We start from the raw sequence: 19007 nt of genomic DNA on the forward strand, positions 1-19007 counted from the left end.
AAAGAAGATAGAGGCTTAGCACTGATTTTCAACACTAGGCTTATAAATTAGGCTCAAAAATCTAGACAAATGAATGGCAGGCCTAAGCCTGATTTTATGCTCCTAAATTAAGATGAATTTTTTAGCTTCTAAATTTTTAGCACAAACCCTAAGGGTCCTGTTTACGCTAAACATGCAGATGTCCATAATATTTCAATGGTTGTCTACATGGTTAGCGTGCGCTAATTTTTAGCACGCACTAAAAATGCTAGCGCACCTTAGTAAACAGGGCCCTAAATTTAGGAGCTCAGGGGTGAATATTCAGCCAGTGGCAGTGAGTGATTTTTTTTAGCTACCTTATGCCCCAATATTCAATGCCTGGCCATGTCCAGTCACCGACACTGAATATTCACGTATGTGCTGATGGCCATACTGATGGTTAAGGGACAATATTCAGCCATTAACTGGATAAGTGAAACCGGACAAAGATAGGACTGTGTTTTATACAATCGTTACCCGGTTATGTGCTAAATATTGGCACTTAACCCGCACTACTCACAATACAGCTGGTTTCGGTATAGGCAGTTAGAGGGAATACCCTGCACAGGTGCTTTAACTGGGCAGGAGAAATCACTCAGGAATATCGAGTCAAGAGTGGTTATCCAAGATTTATCTTTAGGAAACTGACAATTATGAGATTCCCTGTCCTGGTATGAGATCTTTTCTGCATTTTTTTTTCTTCAGATCACCTCTTCCTCTTCATCATCATCTCCCTTCATCCGCTCCCCGGCATTCTCCTTCGATCCATCTGTCGTCAGGCGGACTTTGGAGGAAGACGAGACCCCATCATCACCACTGATCCGCTACCAGCCCCTCACCAACACATCCTCACAGGAGGCCTTGAGCTCCATCCCCACCAGCTCACCTCCGAAGCACTGCCACAGCTCCGACAGTTCGCCCATCTACACCCGCAGAGACCGCCGCGCGGACCGGCACAGTGAAGGTAAACTAGAAATAATATCCAAGGCAACACTTCCACCATTTTGAACTTAAAGAAAGCAAAAAACTGACTTGAGCAAAAAGACTAGCATTGGAGGTTTGAAATGATTTTGGAGCTGAGGCTTGGCTTCTTTGGTGGACAGTAGTCATTTAAGAATTACATTTTGTGATTGTCAGTAGCAAGGTTATACACAAGCTGAGGCCATGATTTGCATATGGCAAACCCCAGAATCCTTTTTTTTTGTAAATGGCCCCCCCATTAACTAAACCGCACACTGTCCAGTCCTGAGTTTGCTGGAAGACTATCTCCCTGGGTTTGATTAACCATTAAGTCTGAGATGGAGCCCAAAGATATTTCTGTAGAACCATGATTACACCATGGAATCCAGTGTTATATCTTTACGACAATGAAATTCAGGTTCACTTTACTAATTATGGCCTCTAAGCACTGTGTATGTGTCTGACTTGAACAAAATTTCAACCATTCAATACTTAATGTACCATTTCCTAGATCTGATGTACTAGATAACTGTCTTAAAAGAAGTGTCTAAAAGTGCGACATAGCGCTAAGATATATTGAGGGGCATAATCGAACGCCCATCTCCATGGGCGTCTATGTCCGAGAACGGGTAGGTGAAGGGGTGGGACAGACCGTATTTTTGAAAAAAATGGGCGTCCATCTTTCCTTTCGAAAATACCAGGGAAAGGCTGTCGGAGGATAGAACACATTCTGCTGTCATGGAGGTGGGTACGGCATTTGAGGCTGGCATAGAGGCTGGAAAAAAAAGTTTTTTAAGTGGGTTTTTTTTGGTGGGAGGGGGTTAGTGACCACTGGGGGAGTCAGGGGAGGTGATCCCCGATTCCCTCCAGTGGTCATGTGGTCAGTTGGGGCACTTTTTTGGGACTTGGACCTGAAAAAAAAAGGGTCCAAATAAAGCGGACCAAATTCTCGTCCAAAACGCCCTTCTTTTTTTAAATTTTTTTTAATTTATATTTTCAACATAATTCCACACATTAAGATGTAGAGATTTAGCACGTAACTCCAGGAATTTATATCACAAGTAAAATCATAGCATATTTGTCCACAACACATGGATCCAGGATAGGAAATTATAACTAATAGAATTTAAATAATAATACATATCAAGAAACACTAGAAGGACGTTGAAATCTTGCAGCCTGGACAGTACTGCTATATGGGAACAGCCATCACTACTACTACTACTACTACTTAGCATTTCTATAGCGCTGCCAGGGTTACGCAGCGCTGTACAAGTTTAACATGGGGAAGGATAGTCCCTACTCAAGAGAGCTTACAATCTAAAGGTTACAAACTATGTAGTCAGTGTAGGTAACATGAATGGGGAAGGTGGTTAGGCGCCAAAAGCAAGGGAGAAGAGATGGGCTTTGAGTAAGGACTTGAAAATGGGCAGGGAGGGCGCATGGCGTATGGGCTCGGGAAGTCTGTTCCAGGCATAAGGTGATGCGAGGCAGAAGGGGCGGAGTCTGGAGTTAGCGGTGGTAGAGAAGGGTATGGATAGGAGTGATTTGTCCTGAGAGCGGAGGTTATGGGTGGGAACATACAGGGAGAGGAGGGTAGAGAGGTAATGGGGGGCTGCAGATTGAGTGCACTTGAAGGTCAATAGGAGAAGCTTGAACTGTATACGGTAACGGATCGGGAGCCAGTGAAGCGACTTGAGGAGAGGGGTGATATGAGAGTATCGGTTCACGCGGTAGATAAGACGTGCGGCGGAATTTTGGACAGATTGAAGGGGGGATAGATGGCTAAGCGGGAGGCCAGCGAGAAGAAGGTTGCAATAGTCAAGACGAGAGGTAACGAGCGAGTGGACGAGGGTTCGGGTGGTTTGTTCAGAGAGGAATGGGCGAATTTTGCTAATATTATAGAGGAAGAAGCGACAGGTCTTAGCTGTCTGCTGGATAGGGGCAGAGAAGGGCGGGTCACGTACAGTCTCCTTAGCTATAAGAAAATCTCTTAATTTAATGGGACAGGAAAAAAGGTAATTTACCCCTTCTAAAGAGACCATGCATCTAGATGGATATTTGAGAATAAAAGTTCCACCCAGGGAAAGGATTCTCGGCCTCAATGCCAATAACTCCCTTCTCCTGGCTTGAGTGTCTTTAGCTAAATCTGGAAAAATACGTATTTTCCCGCCCATAAAATCAACATTCATTTTCCTGAAATAAGAACGCAGAATTAAACTCTTATCTGACTCCAGGGCTAAAGTTATAAGTTGCTCGCTCTGAGATCTCAGAACGTTCTAGAAAATCAGTCAAATTGTCTTGAGGGAGTGCTGGATCCATAGACATTGATTTTTTAATATATTGCATTTTTGTCACCAAAGGGTGGCGTTCAGCAGAAATATCCAGAACTTCCAAGAAATACTTTTTCAATAATTCAGCTGAAGTAATATATGCAGAAATCGGGAAATTAAGTATCCTTAGATTATTCCTTCTAATTTGATTTTCTATATATTCCAATCTCTTCGCCTGAATTGTATTTTCTTTAATAACAGTCACCACTGTCGTCTGCATAGATTGATTTTTTTCATGGTGGGACTCGATATTAGCAGTAATCTGATTAGATTGTTCCTTCAAATGTCTTAGTTCAGTCTGTGTGGAATCAAACCTCCAGTTCACATTCACCCCCTGGATAGCCTCCCATAGCACATCCATAGTGATTATTGCAGGCTTTTCCACTCCGCCTCTTAACCCTAGAGAATTTGCTTCTAGGGTTAGGGCTAGGGGCAAAAATCCCCTCCCTGTTGTTTCAGTAGCTGGAGTTGAAGCCAGAACTGGACCTCCCACCGCTAGCGATAGTCCGCCCGAATCGGACGCCTGTACAATCGGCGCTTCCTCTGTTCCGCTACTCCTTCCAGGTTGTGGTGGGGTCAAACCTGCCAACGGGCTCAAAGTAGCGCCCTCAGCACTGTGCTCTGCAAATGCTGTTTCGGAGCTTCCAGAAGCAAGATTTCTTGGTCCCGGTGGGCGGATTCCGAAAACCTCGAGAGTGGGCTGCGTCATGGTGGGTCCACCAGCGGCGCTCGAGGAGGTATGAGTCGTCGCTTTTCCTTTTCTCTTCCCCATTTCACCCAGGGAGCGCTCCGTGACACAGACCCACTGAACTAGGAATACCGGAGCTCACGCTCACACGTCTAGTTTGGCAGCCATCTTGGATCCCTCCAAAACGCCCTTCTTGTTTCGATTATCAGCTAAAGATGCCCATCTCTCCTCGGCCGATAACCACGCCCCAGTCCCGCCTCCGACACGCCCCCGTCAACTTTGTTCGTTCCTGCGACGGAGTGCAGTTGAAGACGACCAAAATCGGGTTTCGATTATACCGATTCGGTCGCACACGGGAGAAAGACGCCCCTTTCCCGATTTGGGTCAAAATATGGGCGTCTTTCTCTTTCGAAAATAAGCTGGATATCGTCAGGAAAAAGTGTTTTTATCAGGATTTAAATTGTGGTGTTAGAAGGGTGGGAGGCTGTCTTAATGATTAGATGGCAACACTAGTAATTGGGAAGCAAAGCGAGTGCTGGGCAGACTTCTATAGTCTGTGCCCCGATCACGGCTGGATAGATTTGGATGGGCTGGAGTGGGACTTCAATAACAACTTCAGAAGTTTTAGAACAAGGACAGTGCTGGGCAGACTACTATAGTCTATGCCCTAAAAATGGCAAGAACAAATCAAGATCAGGTATAAAGTATCACATCATACCTTTATGCTATGAGTTTCTTGTTGGGCAGACTGGATGGACTGTACAGGTCTTTATCTGCTGTCATCTACTATGTTACTATGTATTTATCTTAAAGATAGTCCCATGTCCACTACACAATCCTTCCAGCTTAAGGAAATGGCACTGCTCTTTTTAAAGGAAGGACTGGTCCTAGGACCCCCACCCAATCAGAACCACCACCCTGATTATCATATGGTTTCTTCTCCAATCAGCAGAAAGCCTTTTTTTATTAGTGTAATCCATTCTACGTCACACCCATACTGGTGTATGTAAGAAACATCAATCATTCAAACTGAGCTTAACACAAAAAAATAAATTGAAGAGAGATCTCAAAATTGATGTCATGATCAAACATATTATCCGAGATAAGTCTCTTCAATATATTGTGTTTAGCTCGTTGAATTATTGATAATTGAGCCACTCTGTGCAATCGATTAGCTATTTCTGCCTGTGAGTACTGAATTTAAATGGCAGTTTATGTGGAATTACTTTGAGACATGAAACCAGTGGTTATTTTTGTGTGAATGCAAGGGTTGATGCTTTTTGGATTTGAGCTGTGTGGATTATTGTCTTTGACCCGGACTCAATGGCAGGATCCATTATCCATGTTCACCCGGGCCACTCTTTTTCCAGACAGCATATATCCACTGCTCTGTGGGTTCTCTGAGTCTAGGGTCCTCCCCCCTCCCTGATCCACATTCAGCCCTAGCCAGCATTCTGCTCATTCAGTGGCCCTTTTGCTAAGCTGCGTGAGGTGCTTAAGCAGCTTAAAATGGCAAAGCATGGGATGCGCTCGGGTGTCCTGTGGTAAATGCTAAATGTGCATGTTAACTGTTCATTAATTTTTTGTTTTGGGGCATGTCTGGGTGCAGAGAGTGGGAGCTCTTGAGCTAGTCAGCACATCCTGCCTAGGGTAGGATTACCACGTCAGCCCGTATTGCTTACAAAATGGGTGGTGGTGAGTGCACACGTACTAACAGCAACATTATCACATGGCCATTAATTCAAAAGATAGAAAATCATCTGTTTTATAGCTGCAGCAAAAATGACCTTAGGGTGCAGGAAAAATCCATGCAAGGTCATTTTTACTGCAACTTAGTAAAGGGGTCCCTTCCTTTACAGGATTAAAGGCTAGGATACAGCTAGCCCACTCTCTGAACAACCATAGACTACCTCTACTCCAAGCAGCCTACATGCTAAGGTCATACCCTGGTCCAGCCTCCTGCCCTCAGGGATCCAATCAGACTATAGGTTGGCTCCTATTAGTGCTTTTCTTATTAAATGTTTCTCTGCGGCCATCTTTCATATCCTCTATTCCAAACTTCCAAGTCTTGAAAGACAAGACAAAGTACACACACATACAAAATTCAGGGAATAAACTGAGATGCGTGTCTGACTGGCCAGTGGCCGAAGGTATAAATGCCCTTATTTGTCCTCTTTCAGATGACAGCAGAGACACAAGTCCACCAGACCCCAGCAGTCCAACAATGGGCCTCGACAAAAAAACTCGAAGAAAGTTCTTGGATCTAGGGTAAGACTCTGGAAAGGAGGGGGGTCCTAAGCTCTTCACACCTTGTGTTTCTCTACACACTGGTGTAAGAATCCCCCATTGGTCTGTCTGGGGTCTTATGAGTTTCTTATTTTGCCTCTATGCTGAACATTTTCCTGTCTTCTTGGATCATTCTCTCCAAATCTCTCCCTTTCTTTTGCTTGTGGTTGTCACAGAAGTAACACAAAGTTTGTGCTTTTCAGGGTAACGTTGAGGAGAGTGTCTTCCAGCAGAATTAGGAAAGAAAAGGGGAGCCACAGACTGTCCATGGGCAATAGGTGATCACCCCTGACCTTTTTCTGTTCCTGTCCTCATCTCCCTCACGGTAAACTGTGCAGTAACATCTAACATACTCTTGGGAGGAAAACAATACTCCTGTATTATCTCCTTTCATCACCATTTTATAACTAAACAACCACCACTGGTCAATCTGTTTCATGTGGATAAAAGCTCAATCCTGCTATGAAATATAAGGAGGTAGATGTGACAGGCTGGAATACCAAATGGGAAAGAAGGTACCAAGAAGGATAATGGGATGAATTCAAAACAGGAGGATACAGGATCAGTGTTAGAAATGTTGGGGCCCCAGGGCAGCAAGCTGGAAGGGGACCCCACAGCCAGCTTGGCAGGCTTTCCTTTCTTCTAGTCTGATCAGACTTGGGGCCCCTATGATATGAAAGCCCAGATCAGTTGCCCTGTTTGCACCCCCGTAACACCGACCCTTGGAGGGTAAGATAGCTCAATAAGTTGGGTGGATGATTGTTGGATAGAAGGATGGGTAGCATTTCATGGGATAGTAAAATGGTAGCTGAGTAGCTGGATAGAGGGATGAATTATGTTCAGTGGAGAGATGGTTTCAGGATGGATGTGGAGACAAACAAGTGAGTGGTTGATGCATAACCGAAGAGAAGATGGATGGACAAGCGGATGGAGTAGTCAGGGTAGGTAGTTAATAAAGAATTTGGAGATCTGTTTGAAATGCGGTCTTAGATGAATGGACTGATGGCTAGGTAGCGCATGCCTTGAGTCAATATGAGATGATACAGATGTGCATGCTCGTCTCGGGAATTATCACAGCTTCCCTAAGCTAGTCTGGGTCCAGGATAGCTACTGACTGTACCCTGGTGGGTGTTTTCACAGGGAGTCAGTGGAAGGCTCCAGTCGATCGTGTGTGTCTCCATTTATGCCTTTCTCCTGGTTTACAGACAGTGGTAAGGGCACCGGTTCATCTGGTAGTACCGTCTCTCCGACATGCTCTCCAAAATCTGAAGGATTTAGTCCTAAAAAATCAGCTTCCCAGGTGAGTGTCTCTCATCGGAAAATGAAAGCGATAGTAAGCATCCGTCACAAATGAAGATTGTAAGTGTTGTGTTGGGTTGTGTTCGTTGTTCTGTCCTGCAGTGGAGATGTGTATGCCGAGTCTATCACTTACCCTCTTTGTCCACTCTTTTGCTCCAGGAGTCCACCCTGAGTTATGACTCCACCCCACCCAGCGGAAGCCCAAAATATACAAGCCATGCAGCCACAGAAACATGCTCCCATCCCTACCACACCTTGTCCCAATCCTCTGATGAGGTGAGTTACCCAGGGAAGAAACACCAGTGGACAAAGACAAGTAAAACTGACAGGCACTTAAGGAGAGAGAGAAAGAGTTCCTGACCAAATTCCTAGAGGGGCCCCTATTACTAAGGGGCGCAGGCACCTACATGATATAATGCATGTCAAATTAGAACTACCGCCTGCCCTGGGTGGTAATTCTGATTTTTATGCATGTCCGATATGCGTGGCAGAATATATTGTATTTTCTACCATGTGGCGCTAACCCAGGGCCGTGCCTAGGGTCTCCGGCGCCCCCCTGCAGTTGGCTCCGCCCCCCCCAAAACGATCGCTACACTACCCGCCCTCTTCTCCCCAGATCCTTTTCCTTTTTTTTTTTTTGTTTAAATTTACCTCTGTCCGGCAGCAGCATAGCGTTAGTGAGAAGGAGGTGGCGTTCCCCCGCCCCAACGTGTCAGTCTTCCCTTCGCTCAGTGGCCCACCTTCTTCTGACATCAGAAATGATGCCAGAAGAAGGCGGGCCACTGAGCGAAGGGAAGACTGACACGTCGGAGCGCCTGCTCACTAACGCTACGCTGCCGCCGGACAGAGGTAAATTTAAACAAAAAAAAAAGGAAAAGGATCTGGGGAGAAGAGGGCGAGGTAAGCATGGTGCGGCGGGGCGCCCCCCAGAGGATGGCGCCCTCCTGCCATGCTTACCTCGCTTACCGTGTTGGCACGGCCCTGCGCTAACCGAATGGTAATTGGCAGTGCACGCATGCCGACGATTACCGCCCGGTTAACACGTGAGACCTTAGCGCTAAGTCAATGGGTGGTGGTAAGTTCTCAAGCCCAAAACGGATGTGCGCTAATTTTTATTTTGCTGCATGTCCATTTTTGGCCCCTCCCCCCCCCCAAAAGGCTTTTTTTGCAGGCATGCTGAAAAATGGACCTGCGAGTGTCCAATACACGGTGCCTACACTAGCGCAGGCCATTTTTTGGTGAGCATAAGTAAAAGGGCCCCTCAGTGAATATCCGTGAGAGACATGTGAATACAGCGGGCCCGATATTCAGTGCTATTTAACTGTCCAGGAACAGCCTCTCACCGGTTAAATAGCATTTAGTTGGTTAACCGCTAATATTCAGTATGAAATAGCCGATAATCTCCGCTGAATATTAACACTTAGCAGCTAGCTGCTTGGCTATGTCATGCGAGAATATTCCGCACTAACCAGCTACGTTTAGTGGTTAAGATAAGGCCGCATAAATAGCAGGCTCATCTTTAACCACTAAAGGGGAGATTCTATATAGGGCACCTAAAAACAAATCGGTGCTGAAATCAGTGCCGACTAAGCATATTCGGCACCTAGATTTAATAATATGACTGAGAGATTTACATGTACTGCCTCAATTGAATGCAGATTTGACCCATGAATATTCATTGTGGATAACCTGGAAACCCAATGGGACTAGGCATGCCCCGAGGACTGAGTCGGGAATGCCTGAACTAGAGAGTCACAATTTCACCCTTCTCTGCCCATCCCCACTGGAATCTAACCCATACCCATCTCCATTCCATCCCCACACAATTAAACTCCTCCATCCCCACTCACATCCGCAAGAGTCTCGCAGCCCTCCGTTTCATCTCTATCCCAACAGCCTCCTGCAGTTTTTTGGGCAGTATTCACTATCCAACCGACGAGTGTTCCAGACCTCAGTCTGGTGTTTCAGCTGCACTTCGGTGTGTTCCAAGCCTCGCTCTGGTGTCGTGAGATTTTGACTACACTCCTGCGGGAATCCCATGGCAACCACTTCCATCCCTGTGGAAATCCCGTAGCAACTTTTTCCATCCTCACAGGTTCCAGTAATCTCCATTCCCGTGCAGCTCTCTAGTTTTAAATGTTCTCAATGGCAGCAATATTCAACAGGATGGCTATTTTATCCATACACTTTACGTGGATTTTCAGCAGAAGTCAGTGTTCAAGTCTAAATACTAAAAATGGCAGCCTAACCTTAAATCTCACCCCTACTATTTCTGGGTTCAGGCTTGAACACATAAGTTAAATGAATAGTGGGATTTTGCCATACTTGTAGAACTTTTGGCCCCTACTTTGTACAGATACATTTTGGTTGGATACAGCTAGAATTTATCCATTCTCTGGGGTAGTAAATTTAAAGAAACCTCTTTTGCACTCAGCACCTTAGCTGACCCTATAAGTGGTTTTCAGTATTAACCCAATATTTTTAGGTTGGCCATTCACTCTTTTCTGCTTTTCTTCCTCCATCTTGAGTTCCTGGATGAGCCGGTTTCCTTGGCAACCAGCTGGACAAGCCAACAAGTAGGTCAGTGGCTAGAAGGCTTGAACCTGGAGCCATATGTGGCGGAGTTTGCAGCCCGCGAGGTGGACGGACAGCAGCTATTTCACCTAGACGGAACCAAACTTAAGGTATGGGTCATTTCTGAAGCCCACTCTGTGGATGGCTGATCACCATTTTCTATGGAAAACATTGCTATATAGCTAAGAGCATTAACTGGGGAGAAAGTGGACCAAGGGGTCTTCTTCCAGATAAGTATTACTGGAAAAACATAGGAACACAGGACTAAAATGGATTTTAAGTGGTCCAACTGCTCCATCTCCTGCTCTCAGGCATGTTCACTGCAGCCACGTTATCTCAGAGTTCTATCCAATGCCATAAATCCCACTACCTCCCAGGACTTGACTAGCCTTAGAAAGCTCTTCCTAAAGTCTAACTCAAATCTCCCTAGCTGCACAGCTCAAGCCCATCATTTTCTTTTATCATAAGAATTACCATATTGGGTCAGACCAATGGTCCATCCTGTTTCCAATAGCGGTGAATCCAGGTCACCAGTACCTGACAGAATCCCAATTAGTAGCAACATTCTATGCTACCAATCCCAGGGCATGCAGTAGCCTATCTCAATAACAGACTATGGACTTTTCCTCCAGGAACTTGTCCAAACCTTTTTTTTTTAAGCCCAGATACACTAACTGCTGTTATGGCCACAGAAACTCAGCTCGTTCATAGGTCATCCTAAATTACTCCCTCTCTCTCCCCTATGACGTTCTCAGTGTAACCATATACATTATGGGTGAGGTCTAACCAGTAGCATAGCCAGACAGTGGATTTTGGGTGGGCCCAAAGAGGAAATGGGTGGTTGGGCACTAAACATCCTCTCTCTCCCCTATGACGTTCTCAGTGTATCCATATACATTATGGGTGAGATCTAACCAGTAGCATAGCCAGACAGTGGATTTTGGGTGGGCCTAAAGAGGAAATGGGTGGTTGGGCACTAAACATCCTCTCTGCCGCCCTGCCAACTGGTCTCCCCAAAGGCACCCAGAAACATTTGTGCTCAGCTTGACAATCAATGGCTGCTTTCTGAGCCACTGATGCCGTTACTCCACACAATACTTATGAAAACTGAGCTTGGGCAGCTTAGGAAGCAACCGCCAACTGCAGAGCTGAGCACAGGTGTTTCTGGGCACCTTTGGGGAGATCTTCAGCAGGCAGAACTTAGGGATTCCTGCCACTTACCATAGCAGTGTGCTGTTAGGTGGGCCTGAGCCTGTGCCCTCCCTACTCATTATACAACAGCAGTGTTAAGGAGTGAGAAAATCAAGGTTTAAACCCCTCATGCCGATGTAAGAGCTTTGCACTCTAAACTCTTGATTGCAAGGAGCAAAATGCCTTGGAACTGAGACTGAAAGCTTGGAGTGAGAGTGAGCTGTGCCCTGGGACATGCATTAATTCTCCATGCCACCAGCTGGCGCTATTCCACCTTTGTTATCATTGTATCTGCCAACGTATTAACCAAGCAGTCGGAGCAGATCCACTTGTGTTTGAATTTGTTCAAGGCATTTTGGTTGGGGGTGTACCATATCCATCCCAACTGTCATTTTTCTCTCCTTCCACCAGGGCCTTGGGGTCACCAATTCTCATGATCGAGCTCTGATCAAGCGGAAAGTGAAGGAGCTGAGTGTGGCAGTGGAGAAAGAAAGAAAAGCTCAAGAAAAGGCAGAGAAACAAAAGGAGAAGCAGAAGAGGAAGAGCTAGGCCAAGGCAAACGTGTCGGGCAAGGAAACTTAGGCAAGACTAAGTGGGACAGCAGCAAGGAAAGGGGGGGAGGGGACAACCTGGGCAGGGATGCATGGCTTCAAAGGGAAGACGCCAACTCTGTGCAGTCTTCAGCTAAAGAAAGTCAATGCCCAAGGCATGCTGGACAGACGGTAGCAGGCCCACTGACAAGAAACCAAGGCCCAATCATCTGAAGCTGACCCAACTTCAGATGATTCTCGTGACTTCCAGATGACCTTCAAGCCTATAACAATGAAGGACACTCTTCTATCCTGGGACAGGGGCTCCCCTGCTTTACTTCAGAACACCAGTTGGTACTGGAGAAACAGGCACTGGAACTAAACCTTCAACCTGGCTGTAGGAGGCCCATTGGACCAGATGAGCGGATTCTGCCTTACCCCCCCTTCAGAAAGGGGCCTGATGTTCCAGGGGCTCTTGTTTCTCTTGATTAAACAGCAGAAGGCAGCCTGTGCCCTCACCCCTGTTTTTCATGCCGATTAGCTCTCCAGGGGATTTTTTTTGTTTGTTTGTAAGTCAATGGACATAACTGCAGCCAATGTTTAATGATTAAATAATGATACAACATAGTGAGATTGTAAGAGTCCTTCCTCAGGGTCATACAGTTCCTGCCAAATGACGGGGCTACAACAGGGTGAATTTAGAGATGGCAGGACTTCCTATTCCAGTAAGTAAGAGTGCCTATACTGGTTTAAGAGAAGTCATAGTGCACTGGCTGGGGCGAGGGCTACTATCTGCACCAAAGGGTTGGGGGTGAGATTCAGGGTTGCCGAGAATCAATGCTAAGGGGGCCCCCCCTTTCTCCTCCACCATTCTTCCCCACCCCCAATCCTCTACTGGCCAGGAGCCATTGAATAGTAGGCAGCAGCAATCGACAGACTGCTCTGTCAACCATGGGTCCTGATTCCTGCTGCATCCTGGGAAATAACTTCCTGTTTCAGCATGGGCAGGAAGCAGGACCCATGGCCGGCAGAGCAGTTTCTCTTGATTGCTGCTGCCTGCCATTCAAAGACTCCGGGAGGGTTAGAAGGGAGGGAAACAATGGATTTCACCTGGGCTGCTGGAGGGGAGCCTGGGGGACCCTTGCCCTCCCCACCCCTTCGCTGCAGCTGTGGTATGATTTGATATACCACCTATCTGTGCCTACAGTTGAAGCAGTTTATATATTACTAGTAAAAAAGGCCTGTTTCTTAACGCAAGGAAACAGGCGCTAGCAAGGCAATCCCCCACCCTCCCTCGCTGTATCGCTCTGTCCCCTCCAAGTTCCAGACCCCCCCCCCTCCCTCCCAGTTCAAGGCCTCCCTGCCTGCCAGCCTCCCTCCCTCCCAGTTCAAGGGCTCCCTGGCCTCCCACCCACCCAGTTCACGGCCCCCTCATAGCCCTCCCACCGAGTTCAAGACTCCGCCCTCCCTCCATATTCAACACCCCCCCTCTCCGTGTTACGGACCCCTGACCCCCCCCCCCCCCTTCTGCGACCCTGCCAACCCCCCCTTCTCGTCGAAAACCATCCCCCGCCGCCATCGAGTACCTGTACTGACAGGGGACCCCAACCCCCGTCAGCCGAAGTTCTGCTCTCGTCTGTCCTGGCGTTGCTTCCTGAATGATCTTCTGTTCAAGTTTCTGTGCGTGCGTCTGACGTCAGACGCACGCAGAGGAACTTGAACAAAAGAGCTTTCAGGAAGCAATGCCACAAAGGCCAGAACAGGACTTCGGCTGTCGGGGTCCCGCATCAGCACAGGTACTCGCCGGCGGCGGTAGACAGTTTTCGGAGGGAAGGGGGGGTCCTGAATTCGGAGGGAGGGCGGAGTGTGGAACTCGCTGGGAGGGGCGTGAGGGGTCATGGGGTGTTGATTTTCTTCGGGTGGGGGGGGGGGGTGGTTTGCTGATGCGCTGAGGGGGGGGGTCTGTGTTGCCCCGCTCCCTGCCACTTGCTCCGAAGTGGCAGGGAGCGGCGCACTGACAGCTGCGTGTTTCCCTACTCCTCCCCTTGCCTTGGAATCAGCTGTCACTGACATCAGTGTGTTCTAAGCTGCCTAGCAGACCACCTCCGAGGGAGCCACGGTCCCAGGCACATTAGAACGTTGGAGGTGAGAATTATACAGGTACTTATTTTGTAGCTGGAGCAATGTAGGGTTAAGTGACTTGCCGAGAGTCACAAGGAGCTGCAGTGGGAAAATGAACCCAGTTTCCATTGTTCTCAGGCCACTGTACTAACCATTAAGCTACTCTTCCATTCATCCAGCACCATATCCATTTTCACAATAAGAGATTAGGCCTAGCACATCTGGATTGTTGGAGTGGAGGAGGAGCCTAATGGTTAGTGCAGTGACCTGAGAACCAGGTTCAATTCCCACTGCAGCTCCTTGTGACTCTGGGCAAGTCACTTAACCCTCCATTGCCCCTGGTACAAAATAAGTACCTGAATATATGTAAACCACTTTGAATGTAGGTGCAAAAACCTCAGAAAGGTTTTTGCACCTACATTCCCAATTCCCTTTCCCATGCTACAGCCTCACTTGATGTGGCAACACTTTGGTTATGGGATGGAAAGGTCCCCACCCAAATGAGCCCTGCTGGCTTAGGCAGTGGAAGTGACAGAACTATGAGTGATTCACAACTCTTTGTCTCCTATCCAGCACACGGAGATTCGATAAAAGGCAACCAGTCGGTGATCTGTTAATGCATACTGGACCAAGAGAAAATAGTGCTTGCTCCTCCCTCCCTCCTTCCCTTCCCAACTGTATTAGTTAAACACAGTAACATAGTAACACAGTAGATGACGGCAGAAAAAGACCTGTGTGGTCCATCCAGTCTGCCCAACAAGATAAACTCATATGTGCTACCTTTTGTGTATACCTTACCTTGATTTGTACCTGTCTTTTTCAGGGCACAGACCGTATAAGTCTGCCCAGCACTATCCCCTCCTCCCAACCACCAGCCCCGCCTCCCACCACCGGCTCTGGCACAGACCATATAAGTCTGCACAGCACCCTTAAAGAGAGGGTGGTGGGGTGACAGAAAGCAACGAAATGCAGAGGTTGGACAAGAGCTGGTGGGGGCCAGCTAACAGTAGCAGCAGCCCTCTCTCCCTCCCAGAACATACCAAAACCTTGCACTGACCATTTATCAAAACACTGCATTGATCTTTCTGAAAATGAAGAATTAGCAGCCACCAAACAGGAAACAGACCAGCGGCTCATGATTGCCAATGACTTCAACATAAGCAGACAGTTGGGACAAAATAAAAGTAAAGTACTGCACGACAGGGGGGGGGCTACGGGGCCCCCAAATTAGCTGGCAGTGGTCCCTAACCCCCACCAGCTAAAGTGTTTGTCCCGCACTGATCTCACATTGCTTGACAGAAGCGGGACGGTGGTGGCGGCCGGGGGGGGGGTGGGGGGGAAGAAGTGGCGGCAGCATGGAGGTAGACCAAAATGTGCCCCCCTCACCTTGGGCTCTGGCCCCCCCTCCTCCCGTTGAGGTCTGGCTATGCCCCTGCTGCACAAAGAGTGGTCATATCAACTTTTAAAGCACATTCACAGACATGCTCCAAAGGAAATTGGAGAGTCATGGGATAGGAGGTAGTGTTCTACTGTGGATTATAAACTGGTTAAAAGATAGAAAACAGAGAGTAGGGTTAAATGGTCAGTATTCTCAATGGAGAAGGGTAGATAGTGGGGTTCCTCAGGGCTCTGTGCTGGGACTATTGCTTTTTAACATATTTATAAATGATTTAGAGATGGGAGTAACTAGTGAGGTCATTAAATTTGCTGATGACACAAAGTTATTCAAAGTTGCTAAAAATTCCAACGAGACATGCGTGTCTAAATGGCAGATGACGTTTAATGTGAGCAAGTGCAAAAGTGATGCATGTGGGAAAGAGGCACCCAAAGTATAAATAGGTGATGCAAGGTTCCACGTTAGGAGTCACCGACCAAGAAAGGGATCTAGGTGGTGTTGTTGATGATACGTTGAAACCTTCTGCTCAGTGTGCTGCGACGGCTAAGAAAGCAAATAGAATATTAGGTATTGTTAGGAAAGGAATGAAAAACAAAAATGAGGGACGTTATAATGCCTTTGTATCACTCCATGGTGTGACCGCACCTCGAATATTGTGTTGAATTCTGTTCGCCACACCTCAAAAAAGATATATAGGAATTAGAAAAGATATAGAGAAGGGCAATGAAAATGATAAAGGAGATGGGACGACTTCCCTAAGAGGAAAGGCTGAAGTGTCTTGGCCTGTTCAGCTTGGAGAAAAGACGGCTGAGGGGAGATATGATAGAGGTCTATAAAATAATGAGTGGAGTGGAATGGGTAGACGTGAATCGCTTGTTACTCTTTCCAAAAATACTAGGACTAGGGGGCATGCAATGAAGCTAAATGTAGTAAATTTAAAACGAATCGGAGAAAATGTTTCTTCACTCAACGTGTAATTAAACTCTGGAATTCGATGCCAGAGAATGTAGTAAAGGCGGTTAGCTTAGCGGAGTTTTAAAAAGGTTTGGACGGCTTCCTAAAGGAAAAGTCCATAAGCCAGTATTAAAATGGACTTGAGGAAAATCCACTGCTTATTTCTAGGATAAGCAGCATAAAATGTATTGCACTGTTTTGGGATCTCGCCAGATACTTGTGACCAGGGGCATATCTGGACTTCAGTGGTAGGGGGGGCCATAGCTGAGGTGAGGGGGCACGTTTTAGCCCATCCCCCCGCCGCCATCGCCGACACCCCCTGCCGCTGCCAGCACCACCTCCATACAAGTTTCCCCCCTCCTCGACCCAACCACCTGCCATCCGTTGCCGTCTGTACCTTTGCTGGCGTGGGACCCAACCCCCCGCCAGCCAAAGTCTTCTTCCTGCGTTTGGTTTCTTCCGAGTCTGACGTCCTGCTGCACGTACAACGCAGATCGCAAGGCTTCGTTCTGTTTCTGTGAGTCTGACGTCCTGCACGTTGTATGTGCAGCAGCATGTCAGACTCAGAAGAAACCAAACGCAGGAAGAAGACTCTGGCTGGCGGGGGTTGGGGTCCCCCGCCAGCAAAGGTACAGACGGCGGGTTGGCGGGGAGGGGGTTGAAAGGGGCGTCGGTAGGGGGGTCCAGGGCCAAATTTATAGGGGCCCAGGCCCTCGTGGCTCTATAGCAACTACGCCCCTGCTTGTGACCTGGATTGGCTACTGTTGGAAGCAGGATAGTGGGCTTGATGGACTTTCGGTCTGTCCTAGTATTGCAATGCCATACAGCGACTGAAAAAGCTTAATGAATACTCTTTTGGTTATTTTTTTTTTTTAATACAGGGGGTACCAGTGGCGTTCCTGGGGGGGGGGGGGCGGTGGGTGCGGTCCGCCCCGCGTTACTTCCTGTTCCGGGGCAGAGAAGCATGGAACGAATGGAGGACAGGCGCGCGCGGCACCCGCCCAGCGGTGTGCACCCGGGGGGGGGGGTTCTTTCACGGGGGGGTGTCGCGCTGCATCCGTGGGGGGGGGGGGGGGCGCTGCGCATCTGTGATCCATCCTGGGTGTCAGCCCCCCTAGGAACGCCACTGGGGGTTTACAAACCCACAGCACGCTTCACTGTGAGCAGTTTCAAAACACAAAGCTGACCTGAACGATCTGCAACTGCTCAATACTGCCGGCATTTTGGAGACAGATGGAGCCGATACTCAGGCACCTGCCTGTTTTGTGTACCCAGATCAGAATGCATTGCCTCCCTCCTATGTAATTGGATTTATGCATATTCAGGGTGGAAGTCTCTGAAACTCTGACAGGTTTGTGGCCTTTTAGGACCAAGTCTGGGATTCCTGCATTATAAGAAAAAAGAAAAAAAACTATGATACTTTAATGTTTCTTTAGTATCAAGAATGAGCACAATGGAGAATAAAGATACCTGCTGAAGCAGTGGTGTAGCCTTGCCCCCCCCCCTCCAAATTTGCTCTGGGCCCCTGGTTGGCTGGCGGGGGTCCCCAACCCCCTCCAGCTGAAGATTTTGTCCAGCACGCTGTTTCACTACAAGGTGTGCGCCAGACGTGAGTGGAAGAGAGAGCAGCGAAGACAATGCGGCAGCACCGGAGACCATCGCGGGACGAAATCTACAGCTGGTGTGGGTTGGGGATCCCCCGCCAGCCAAGATGTTACAGCGGTGGCAGTGGGTGGTGGACGACCAAAATGTTCCCAGCCCACCTTTGGCTCTGGCCCCCTCCCACCTCGGGGTCTGGCTACACCCTGCGCTGAAGGTGTGGCAGTGAATGCTCATCACAGGGGAGAGGTGGAGAAGGAAGAGAAGCCATATGAACAGAAAGGAGGGGAGCAGCTCCACTGTGGCGAAAAGAGAGGCACAAAATCACAGTGACAGCCAGTAATAGCTACCAGAAAAAAACGTACAGCAGTGTGCTGCTCTCACTGTTATAAAGCTTAGTATCTTGAAGGTGGGGAGAGCAGCGGGTACAAGCGCCCTATACAAGCATTATCCCGATATTCACAAAGTATGAATAGAGACAGACAGCCAGGGCCACCAAGCACAGCCCAGCTTACAAGTATGTCTTCTGCTCCTGTGCGCTGGATCTGCATTAACTCTGCTCCGCTGCATAGGTCCTTCTGTCTGCCCCATCCCCTCTCATATAGAGATAACGCAATAACCGAGCAAACAGGAGCAGGAGACCAATCGGCCAAGCCTGCGCCAGGCTCGAGCCTGGGGAATCTTGTCCCCCTACCCCCCCCCCCCCCCAATCTCGGTGGCCCTGCAGTCAGCTGAAAAGGGGATCTTCAATCAAATCCCCAGGCAGGTGGCACTGACACCTTAAATGATGACTAAAACACAGAGAGCTGAAGAGCAAACTCGGGAAGAGATTTTTATGAATAGGGGTCTGACACCACAGCGTCAGCTGAAAACGCTCTACAAGAAAATGTAAACAGGACAAGAAAGAAAGGAGACAGAATAATACAGAGCTAGTAGAGTGGAAAAAGCAGCTGAGTAAATTAGATTTAGAAACTGGAGGCTAAAATAACAAAGTCTGTTCTTCAGAAGAATGATCCCCATGGGTCACAAGCATGGATTATACAGCCTGAGACTAATAG

At 47.9% G+C, this 19007-nt stretch overlaps 1 protein-coding gene across 1 annotated transcript in view; it reads left to right on the plus strand.

Annotated features, from left to right (window-relative positions):
- The window catches only part of SAMD14 (sterile alpha motif domain containing 14), a 68719-nt gene extending 55770 nt beyond the window's left edge, over positions 1–12949 (plus strand). The window contains exons 4-10 of the mRNA XM_030220414.1: positions 724–982; positions 6180–6267; positions 6489–6563; positions 7426–7585; positions 7744–7860; positions 10113–10268; positions 11761–12949. Of these exons, the coding sequence (XP_030076274.1) occupies positions 724–982; positions 6180–6267; positions 6489–6563; positions 7426–7585; positions 7744–7860; positions 10113–10268; positions 11761–11898 (993 nt within the window). The 3' untranslated portion in view covers positions 11899–12949. The remainder of the gene's footprint in view (positions 1–723; positions 983–6179; positions 6268–6488; positions 6564–7425; positions 7586–7743; positions 7861–10112; positions 10269–11760) is intronic.
- The last annotated feature ends 6058 nt before the right edge of the window (positions 12950–19007 follow it).

This window comes from Microcaecilia unicolor, chromosome 12 (assembly GCF_901765095.1).
Source record: "Microcaecilia unicolor chromosome 12, aMicUni1.1, whole genome shotgun sequence".
NCBI classification, from domain to species: domain Eukaryota; kingdom Metazoa; phylum Chordata; class Amphibia; order Gymnophiona; family Siphonopidae; genus Microcaecilia; species Microcaecilia unicolor.